Source organism: Trypanosoma conorhini (assembly GCF_003719485.1).
Source record: "Trypanosoma conorhini strain 025E chromosome Unknown Tco_14.4_contig_00662, whole genome shotgun sequence".
Classification (NCBI taxonomy): Eukaryota; Euglenozoa; class Kinetoplastea; order Trypanosomatida; family Trypanosomatidae; genus Trypanosoma; species Trypanosoma conorhini.
In genome coordinates, this window is record NW_021704755.1 from 1 (window position 1) to 9,534 (window position 9,534).

Below are 9,534 nucleotides of genomic sequence, written 5' to 3' on the forward strand. Positions count from 1 at the left end.
CACGAGCTCTCTTGTCGGATTCGTTTGCGCCGCCCTTCGGGGGAAGCGAGAAAAGAAGCCGCGATGCGCTTCGGTTATGGCGCACATCGCGCCCCAACCGGAGGAGTGTGCTCGAAGCCGAAGCGAGGGTGGAAGAAGAAAAGAATAAAGGGCGCCCCCTCCACCCAACGGGCGGGCGACGCCGTTTACACACGTATTGCCGCCACGGGCGGGGAAACGGTTCGGGGCTGGGGGCCGAGCAGGCCACAAAAGAGCCGGGCCGGTTGTTTACTAAAAAGAGCCCGGGCGCCCCCAACCCCCCAGACCGAATTTGGGTTGTCGGGCCGCGCGGGGAAGCAAGTGCCCCTCAAGCACAAGCTGTTCGTGAACCACGGCGAAGTTTTCGCGTGCCTTGCCCCGCCCGAGCCGTGAATTCTGCCGGCGCGGCCGCCTCGGGCGCGCGCTCGGTGGCGACGGGTTGGGGGGGCGGCGCGGGCGCTGCGCACACATCGCGCCGAGGAACCTCCGGCACCGGTTCCGCCGCGCCCGCTTCACGGTCATCGCGTGGTCGTTCTTTGTGGGGCGCTGCCGTCGGACGCCGCCTCCCCCCGCGCTCTCAGGGCCACTCCGCCCTCCCTCCACCGGGCCCGCCCTTTTCGCCGGGGCCGGGATCCGGCCGGGCGCCCGGCTCTCGCAAGCGGCAGCTGCTGACCGCGCGCCGCTCGGAAGCAGAGGGGCCGCTTCGATACGGCGCGCCGCCCTCACGCGACGAACAGCCCGCCCAACATGCTCGACCCGCAAACAGCAGGGGCGTTCGAGGCGCTGCGGGCCCTCCGTCACACCGAATGTGGGGAGTATTCCATTAGTTTACCGATGCGAACTCAGCGCGAGAGATGTCGCCGCACTTGGGCGCGCGCAGCTGTTGGGCGGGAAGCCCACTGCACTTGCCCCGGGCCCCCTGCGCACGGCGGCGCCCAAAAAAGGCCAACTACCGCCACCGGGGGGCCAACAACGAGTCGAAGGGACTGGCCGCCGGCCCTTGGCTTCCCTCGATGCGAGGAACTGAGCCCTGGCACCATGTCAAGGTGGCCGCCGGATTCGCCAGGGACTTGCGCATGTGTGTGTGTGTATTCTCTGCTCTCATGGAACGTGGTGTGTGTGTTTTTTTTCGCTTGAGTGGAGTGCGGGGGAGGGGGCGGCAGCCAAAAAAACGGCGGGAATGAAGAAAGACGAGCGGACAAAGAGCAACGCGTTCATTTTTTTTTTTTGGCGTCGCCGAGGACATAAATGCACACACGCAAACGCGCAGAGGGCGGGGAGTGGCCCAAATTCTGTGACATAACCTGCTGTTGTTGTTTTTTCCTTTTACTCCCTCCTCTTATTTCGCCTCTCTTTCTGTTTTTTTTTTTTTGGATGGTCTTTCCTCCCCTTTCACCTCACACGCGGAAGGCCGCGGGCTTCAAGGTTTGTATAGGGCACTCCGCCGTCTTGACTGGCGTCGGCGCCGCTCTGCGGCTTCCCATTTCCTTGCAAAGGAAGCGGTGCGTCTTCCAGTCGTCCCGCTGGCAGGCGACGGAGCAGTAAAAGGTAACGCGGCACCCGCTGCACTTCAGCATTTCCTTCACCTGCCCCGGGCACTTGGGGTTGCCGCAGCAGAAATTGGCCCCCTTCCCCACCAGCGGGTCCTTGCTATGCACGGCGAGGTGGAACTGCGGGGCGCTGACGAGGGCAAATATTTTGGCGACGTACTCCATCAAGGTGCGCAGCTCCTGCGACGCCTTCTCCGCGCCCAGGCGCGGGTAGATGCTGTCAGCGGTTGCCAGCGCCTTGTCGACCAGCGGGGGGTGCTCGCTGAGGCCCCTCACCGCCTTCATCTCCCGCCGCGCGATGCACAGCGCGAGGACGACGTTGTCCAGCTGCGGCGCGAGGCGGGCCGGGGAGGCGCGGGGGTCCATCAGGACCGCCTTGATGTGCCGTAAGGCGTCAAAGAGGGCGATGCGCACCATAAACAGAGCCCCGTTCTGGATGCGCCGCACCGGCTTCTCAAGAAACGGACTGCGACAGTCAAACTGCGTGAACAATCCCTCCGCTAACTTGCTCACAAAGGCGTCCTCCTCCTTCACGGCCATCATGAGCAGGCAGTCAATCACCTTCGTCTTTTCCACGTCGCGGATGAAGAGGGTGTACGTCGTGCGAAGTTTGGCGTAGCAGGGGCACCCCTCGCAGCAGACGTACGAGTTCATGTGACTCACGTTGGCGTCCTGCAGCAAATTGTGCACGCCCAGCGAGGCCGCGTAGCAGGCAAAGACCATCTTCAGCGAGGCCATTAGCGCGTCGAACGCGTCAAGCGAGTCCGGCGCCCGCCCCAACGCCTGCAGCCGCGCAAAGGTGGCACTCAAAGCCTCACTTCGCTTTTTGGCGTCCACGTTAAGCAGGGGGGTGTCCAGCGGCTTCTCCATGCCCTGGATGAGTTTCTCACTCATGCGCAGAATCCCCACCTTGCCGGCCGGCTCAAGGTTGGGGTACTTGGCGACGATGCAGATGGTCTCGAACACGTGGTACGCGGCGTCAAAGGCGTTGCTGAGGTCGCGATTCCGCCTGGGCCAACTCTTCTTAATGCTCCTCTCCACCATCGTTTTGTGGAGCTGAAAGGTGGCGTCCTCCATCAGCGGGTCCTCGTGCAGCACCGTGAAGGTCATGAAGCACGTCGTGATGCGCATCGCCGCCGCCCACCGCTCCGACTTCATCAGAAACGCGTCAATGTAGCCCACCAGCCAGCCAAGGTCCATCGCGCTGAACGGGTAGCGAAAGACGGTGGCGTTGTTCACCGTCCGCTCCAAGGCGGCCTCCGTCACCACGTGCCGCTCGTCGCCGCCGGCAGCCGCCGCCTCCTCGCCACCGCCCATGTTGCTCCCACGCCCGCAGCACCGCGCGCAACTGAAAGTAGTGTGCGCGGGATCGAGAGAGAGTGAGAGAGAGAGAGGAAGGGAAAAGAGAAAAGAAGGACACACACACAGCAATACACACAAGAAAGAAAAAACACAAGGCAGGGGAGAGAAGGAAAATAAAAAGAAAGGAAGGAATAAAATAAGTAGTAATAATGATAATAAAACAACCACAACGGCCAAGGCACGGGTACGCAAAAACCCTATTTTGGCTGTGCGTGTGTGTTGCTCGCCTCCTGTCATGTCGGCGGTTCCCGTCCGCAAAAAAAAAAGGCTAAAACACGCTGCGGTGCCACTGGCGCTCCTCCTCCAGGCCACGCAGGAGGGTGTCTAGCAGGTCCCGCTCACTCTCGCACAGCCGCTCCCGCGCGTCACTCAGGTCAAACCCCTTCTTCGCAGCGGCGTGAATGACTTTGAGGTAGCGCAGCTGATACAAGCGAAAGAGCTGCGCCGCAAGCCGGTTTCCCTCGTTTACTGGGAGCATGGCGCAGAGCAGGAGGCCGGCCTCGTAGTAGTACGGCGACTTCGCGTAAAGGCTCACCGCGAGCGGGTCCGTCTTGAACTCGCGAAACACAGACGTCGTGTACCGCGGCGGAAGCTGCGGCAGCAGGTACCCCTCGCGGCGGAGCGCCACGGCGGCCCACAAGGGAACGCTGGCGACGCTCCCCGCCCGCACCTCCGCAAGCGCCTCCCCCTCGGCGCTGCGTGCGTGGACGTCCCTTCCCAGGCTGAACGACGGCACCAGGAAGGTGACGGGGACCGACTCCTCGTTGGCCAGAATGTCGGAGAGGTCAAAGTAGCTCCTGATCATCGACACCGCGACCCCGCCCAGCCGCTCCTTTTTCCCCACCTCTCCGCCTAGAGCTGCGACGCGTGCGGCGGCGCCATGCAGGTTTGTTTCGGCCCACCCGAAAGGAAGCAAAAACAAACAAACCAGAAGAGGAAACGCACATCGTGCATGCAGTCCGCTGCTGCGAGCGGTGCTGCCCCAGCACTTCGTACGAGCAGCCGAAGTGTGAGGGGAAAAACAACAACAAGGGACGGAACGCACGCTCCCTCCTTTTCCCCCAAAAGAAAACGGTGGAAGGGAAAGTTAAGTGAAACCGGGTCAACAGCGTAGAGTCTCTTGGTACATCGGGCACAATAACACATGTACATCATTGAGGGAGAGAGAAAAAAAACAACAGAGGCACCGACACACGGATTTCGGATGGAGTTTCTTTCTGGTGTGCAGAGTTGCATGGAAGAGGGCCCTTCGCTGCTTTTTATTCTCCTTGTCCTCTACTTTTTTTCCCCCATTCTTCTTCTTTACGGTGGCAACGCTACGGGAACACAATTTGAGGGTAGTCCTCACGCGCCTTCAGTGCGCGCTGCTGCATCAGGCACTCCTGTCGCTCCACCACGCGGCGGAGGATGTCAATGTTGGTCTGGTTGAGCGGCCGCTTCACAATCCCGCGGACCTCGCGCAGAAGGTCGTGGAGTTGCGCCTCCGACGCCGCCGCCGCCTCCTTCCGCAGCTTCTCGTTCCGGTAGTCCAGCTTGTAGTCGTCCTGCGTGCCCTCCCGCTGAATGTCCTGCAGCTCACCCACGTCCATCTCGACGTTGCGGCGTGCCTCGTGCTCCTCGAGGATGAGGGCCTCCAGGTCCTCCAGCTTCTGCGCACAGACGCTGCTCACCTCGCTGTCCTTGTCACGCACCCCCGTTGGGCGCTTGAAGGCCATGTTGCCAAAGGTGTCGCAGAGACCCGAGGCGGCCGTGTTCTTCGCCAGGACTGTGTGCGGGCCGGGCTTCCAGCCGTAGGTTTGTGCCGAGTGCACGCAGCACGTGGCCGTGGGACGCTTCCTTGACCAGGTCGCGGGGTGCGCTGCCGTGGACGAGCGCAGCTGCGCCTCCTTCAACCGCCAGCTGCCCGGGTGCGCCACCGCCCGCGGGATGCAAGGGCAGCCGCCGGTCGCGTGGTAGTAGTTGTTCGTGCGGGGCTGCGCGAGGACCTTGTAGTTGGGCAGCGCCACCGGGCGCCGGTAGGGCGCGCTCGGGTGGGGCCTCTTGTGGTGCCGCGAGGCCACCGGGTAGGAGCCCTGCAGCGGCGCAGCGCCCTCCTGCGGCTTGGCATCCGCCGTCGCGTCGGCCATTTGCTGCTCCGCGCCCATGCGGCCCGCGGTTTTAGCGCCTGTGAAGATGCGACGCCGACGTCACAAGCTCGCCGCCCCTCGCTCCCCCCGTGCACCTGCACTCGCGCAGACTCCCCCTCGCAATCGCTCACTCTCTCTCTTTCCTTACCTATTTGTATGTCTCTGTGCGTCTGTGTGAATAACTACGCGCCGCGGCAGGCAACGGGCAGGCAGCGCAAGCAACGACTACCCGCAATCCCCACGCGGCGAAGAAGCAAGAGAGGAAGAGGCGAGAGGGGGCGCGAGGGAAGACTGACACAAACCGTGGCGCGGCGACGCAGCGGCGCCACCGATGGGGAAACAGACGTCCGCTGGGAGAGTGTGTGTGTGAGGGGGGAATAGGGGAATAGGGGACCCCTGCGTAATACACACGCCCACCGCGGACGGCGTCGCTTCTTTACATTGCGGCTCCTCACAGGGGAGAGACGCTCACTAGTACATTTGGGCGGAGTCAAAGGCACGGCGTACCATCTGACGCCCAGCCAGAAGAGACGGGAAGCCTCTCCTCCACTCTATTCACACACCGAGACAAAAGCCGGGCAGGCAAGCAAACGGGGCAGCGGGTCACAGTATGACGACGATGTCCACGCAGAGCGTGAAAAGGAGAGAGAGAGAGAGAGAGAGAGAGAAGAGAAACAAGGCGTCCGCGGCGGAGATGCCGAAATGTGTCAGGCAAGATATTTCAACTTGCGGACGCCGTGCTGCGGGGCGGGTTGCCTGCCTTTGCTTCCTGGTCCCGCAGGTACTTCAGTCTGTCCTGCTCCTCGAGGAGGTAGTACATGCGGATGAGGTTCACCTTCGACCCCACCGGCTGCCGCGTGACGTACCGCAGCTCCTCCATCACCTCCTCGTACTGCTCCCCCACCGTCCTCGCCTCCGCCTCGCCGTCGCGGGCCTCCGCCTCGCGGGCGGCCGCCGCGTTCAGCATCTGCGCGTGACGACTGCCGCGCAGGCCGAGCTGGTTTTCCAACGCCTCCAGCTGCTCCTCGGCGCACAGGCGGTCCCGCATCTCGTCCCGCAGCACGGCCTTGAGAAACTCCTTGCGGTCCTGCATCTGCTCGTACTCCCGCTCCGCCCGTGTCTTTCGCCGGGGCTCGCCAATGGCCGGAAAACGGCGCTGCGTCGCCGTGCCGCCGTAGTTGCGGGCGTTGGGAAACACCAGCCGCGCCCCGGTCGCTGGGTCACGCACCGCGGAGCTCTCCGCCGGGGCCTCGTCCTCCGGGTGCACCTTGTGCCCGCCGGGGCCGTACGCGCGGTACGTCTCCGTCGGCATCACCCTGTCCCGCGTCATGGGGTTCGTGCTGCAGTATATCGCGCCCGCCTGCTCCGGCTTTGTCTTGGGGATGCAGGGGCAGCCGCCGCCCTCCTTCGCGTAAAACCCCTGCAGCGTGCGCGGGACGGCGAGTTTCCGGTACTCCGGCAGCCTCGGCGTGTGCCCGTAGCACTCACAGACATGGTGCCCCTTCGACGCCGCCTCACACTTCGCCTGCGGCGGCGGCTGCGCCGTCGCAGAGGTCACTCCTTCGCTCATAAATGCCCTGACGGATTCTGCGTCCCCCGCGGCAGTGTAGCGAGGAGAGACAGAGATGTATAGAAAGAATAATAAAAAAAGAACGACAACGCAGCCAAGAGAGAGAGAACTGAAAGAACGACACTGTGGGCAGCTGAGGCGCAAAGAACCAGAATGTCCCAGAAAGAAAGGAAAACGCATGCAGCGAGGAGCACCGCAAACACACACACACACACACACACCTGCAAGGGTCTGATGCGGGTGCAAGCACAGTGGGGGATGGTCCTTCCAACGGGCTGCGCGAGAGGAAATGTCTACTGCCGGCCAGGCGGCGCGGTGGCAGTGCCCGCACACTGCCGCCGCAGCTCGTCAAACACCAAGACACCCTTCTTGTCCATCGCTGCACAGAGCGCCACGGCCTCCGTCCGCCGCCCTAGCGTTAGCAGCACCTCCAGCAGCCGGTTTAGCGTCAGCTTGCCCCCCCGCACCCTGTGCCGCCGCATCTCACGCAGGAGGAAGTCCATCTCGTCGTAGCACCCCGTCACGCACATGGCCTCCAGCAGGATGGAGATGGTGTGCGGCGTCGGTGCCACGCCGCCCCCCCGCCGCCCCGTCACACTCCTGTAGAAGCTGAAGGCGGAGAGCGGGCTGCGGGAGTGGCGGGCGACGTGCAGGACGGCGTTGAGCAGGTGCGGGGTCACGGCCACGCTGCCCAGCGTCGTGAGACACGCGACCGCCTCCTCGTACTGCTGGTTGTGCGCCAACCCAAAGAGCAGGCGGGCGTAGACGCCCGGCGAGACCTGTCGCTCGTGCCGGACGCGGTAGTCCGTCACACGGGCCACGGCGAGGTGCATCACGCCGTTGCTGTCGCACACCCCGACGTAGGCGGCGACGGTGTACTCCGTCGGCGCCAGGTGGAAGCGGTCGAGGTCCAGCATGAGGGAGTGGGCGCGCGCCTCCACAACCGCGTCCCGCGTGCCGCGGCGCTCCAGTACGCCCATCACGTGCTGCACCGCGCGCGGCGTCGGGTTGGTGCCGCTGTCAATCATGTAGCGGTACATCGTCCACAGGCTCTGCAGCAGCGGACCCGCGAGCAGCGAGGCGGCCGCCACGCCGGCGCCTGCAAACTCCGCCGGCAGGAGGCTCGACGAGGAGGAGGTCAGGCCGCGACGGTCGACGAGCTCCTCCTCCGCCAACGCGGGGGCCGCGCTGCCCAGCGTCGCCACGGCGTAGAAAACGTGAAAGATGTCTTCGTACGTGTCAGCGCGCAGGCGCAGGCGCTTCGCAATGACCTCTTCGTGCAGGGCCAGCAGCGCGTGGCACTTTTCAATGGGCGAGAGGTGGGACTCCATGCAGGCCACGATGCGCAGCAGCAACTGCTGATACTGCCGCCGCCGCGCGCCCCAAATCAACTCCCGCTGAACGGGGCTCAGGTGAAGCTGACGCCTGCGGGAGTCGAGCCGCACCACCGCCGCGGGGTCGTGGGCGCTCATGACCGCCGCCTCCTCCTCCTCCCGTCCCTGCAATTCGCTGTGGCCTCGCAACGGCGCCGCAGCCTTCGACGATGGGCCCGGCGCGGCCGTTGCCCCTGCGGACACGAGTGCCTCGTCGGCCGTGCGTGAGGCGGCGGCGCCCATCTCCAACACGCGGGCCCTGCGTCTTCCCCCGCCCCCGCGCCGCGCTGCATCCGCGGCAAGATGCACGCGGGCCACGCACGCACGCAAAGGAACCACCGGCGGACTGCGAGTAAGACGTCGCCACATGGCGCTGCAGGACCACTTTTCCCTTCTTCGCTTCTCCTCCCCCTCCCTCGCCACGACGAAAACAGAGAAATAGAAAGAAAGACGGACATCGTCAGCCCAAACCACATCGCGGGGAGGATGCGGGGAGCACGCGCGACAACACAGCACGGCGGCGAGGCAGACGGCAAACGCGCCTGCAAAGGAGAGAGCCACGACGCACCAACGCCGCCAGCCTGCAAGGAAGCAAACCCAATACGCAGGCACGCTCTGAGAAGAGCAGCCCGCCCCGGTGGCCCTGTCAACGTTCCTCGCCGCCCAGTCACTGCGGCGAATCTGGGCGGCGCCGCTTTTTTCCCCAACCGCGGCGGCGCACGCCACGAGGCGCCTGCGGCTCATGCGTCCTCACAGTCTACATGGCGCTAACGCCAGCGAAGAAGAAACAAAAAGATAAGAGAAGAGTAGGAAGAAAACAAGAAGGTGCATAAACCGTCCACGTCAAAGGGCAAAGGGTGACAGCCGCAGGCGCATGTGGGGAGCGGCGGGGCACGGGGAAACGTCGCGGAGGCGGCCAAAGCAGAGAGCGTACAAGAAGAAAAAAACAACAAAACACAAGAAAGAAGAACACATAGCAAACGCTAGCAATGAAGCCGCGCCAACTCAGAATCACGCATGCGGCAAATAAAGACATCATACGCAGACAAAACAAAAAAGCAAACGCCATCAAAAAAACATACACAAAACAAAAAAACAAACAAACTCCGACCTATGCAGAACTAAGCAGAAAAAGAAAAGGTTAAAAACACAAGCTCATTAAAACCCAATGCAAGTGGGTGATGGTAATCGAGACAGTATATAAGTTTACATTTCTGGGCACAATGCGCCATACTCGTCGTCTTCGTCGTCGTCGGAACGGATGTCCGCAAGCGGGCCACCAAAAATCGTCCGAACCGCCAGCCTCACAATCAGCGCAAACCAGTACACGTGCAGCCCCTGCAGCACCACCTGCAGGAGAAACACCAACACCCAACTGGTTACAGTACACGCACGCAGCTTCACCGCAAGCCCCACCGTTGCCAACGCGAGGGATGGCAGGCAAACGAGGCGGAAGAAGAAAAACGTCGCAATGAAGGCGGCAAAGCAGACGAGCACAGTCGTGCCGCTGAAGACGAGTTTGTAGAGGAGGGACG

General features: G+C 63.1%; 6 protein-coding genes across 6 annotated transcripts, besides 7 other annotated features; all 6 read right to left on the reverse strand.

Annotated features, from left to right (window-relative positions):
- The first annotated feature begins 416 nt into the window (after positions 1-416).
- Positions 417-478: a sequence feature (G-rich).
- Positions 479-1,415: 937 nt separating this feature from the next.
- On the reverse strand, positions 1,416-2,885 carry Tco025E_07912 (uncharacterized protein; the record flags this gene model as incomplete). Its single annotated transcript, XM_029374771.1, has 1 exon — positions 1,416-2,885. The coding sequence occupies one exon, from the start codon at positions 2,883-2,885 to the stop codon at positions 1,416-1,418; it is 1,470 nt and encodes a 489-aa protein (XP_029225095.1).
- A 54-nt stretch (positions 2,886-2,939) lies between these two features.
- Positions 2,940-3,061: a sequence feature (GA-rich).
- Positions 3,061-3,089: a microsatellite.
- Positions 3,090-3,198: 109 nt separating this feature from the next.
- On the reverse strand, positions 3,199-3,735 carry Tco025E_07913 (GINS complex subunit 3; the record flags this gene model as incomplete). Its single annotated transcript, XM_029374772.1, has 1 exon — positions 3,199-3,735. The coding sequence occupies one exon, from the start codon at positions 3,733-3,735 to the stop codon at positions 3,199-3,201; it is 537 nt and encodes a 178-aa protein (XP_029225096.1).
- A 511-nt stretch (positions 3,736-4,246) lies between these two features.
- Tco025E_07914 (uncharacterized protein) lies at positions 4,247-5,074 on the reverse strand (the record flags this gene model as incomplete). The annotated part of the gene is made up of 1 exon (XM_029374773.1): positions 4,247-5,074. One exon carries the CDS (start codon positions 5,072-5,074, stop codon positions 4,247-4,249), a length of 828 nt encoding a protein of 275 aa, XP_029225097.1.
- A 624-nt stretch (positions 5,075-5,698) lies between these two features.
- Positions 5,699-5,729: a microsatellite.
- Positions 5,730-5,777: 48 nt separating this feature from the next.
- On the reverse strand, positions 5,778-6,626 carry Tco025E_07915 (uncharacterized protein; the record flags this gene model as incomplete). Its single annotated transcript, XM_029374774.1, has 1 exon — positions 5,778-6,626. One exon carries the CDS (start codon positions 6,624-6,626, stop codon positions 5,778-5,780), a length of 849 nt encoding a protein of 282 aa, XP_029225098.1.
- A 196-nt stretch (positions 6,627-6,822) lies between these two features.
- Positions 6,823-6,847: a microsatellite.
- Positions 6,848-6,919: 72 nt separating this feature from the next.
- Positions 6,920-8,743, reverse strand: Tco025E_07916 (uncharacterized protein; the record flags this gene model as incomplete). The annotated part of the gene is made up of 1 exon (XM_029374775.1): positions 6,920-8,743. The coding sequence occupies one exon, from the start codon at positions 8,741-8,743 to the stop codon at positions 6,920-6,922; it is 1,824 nt and encodes a 607-aa protein (XP_029225099.1).
- Positions 8,744-8,777: 34 nt separating this feature from the next.
- Positions 8,778-8,824: a sequence feature (GA-rich).
- A 223-nt stretch (positions 8,825-9,047) lies between these two features.
- Positions 9,048-9,104: a sequence feature (A-rich).
- Positions 9,105-9,205: 101 nt separating this feature from the next.
- On the reverse strand, positions 9,206-9,534 carry Tco025E_07917 (putative dihydroceramide synthase; the record flags this gene model as incomplete). Its single annotated transcript, XM_029374776.1, has 1 exon — positions 9,206-9,534. A coding segment is annotated over one exon (329 nt), but the record flags the coding sequence as incomplete, so codon positions are not given.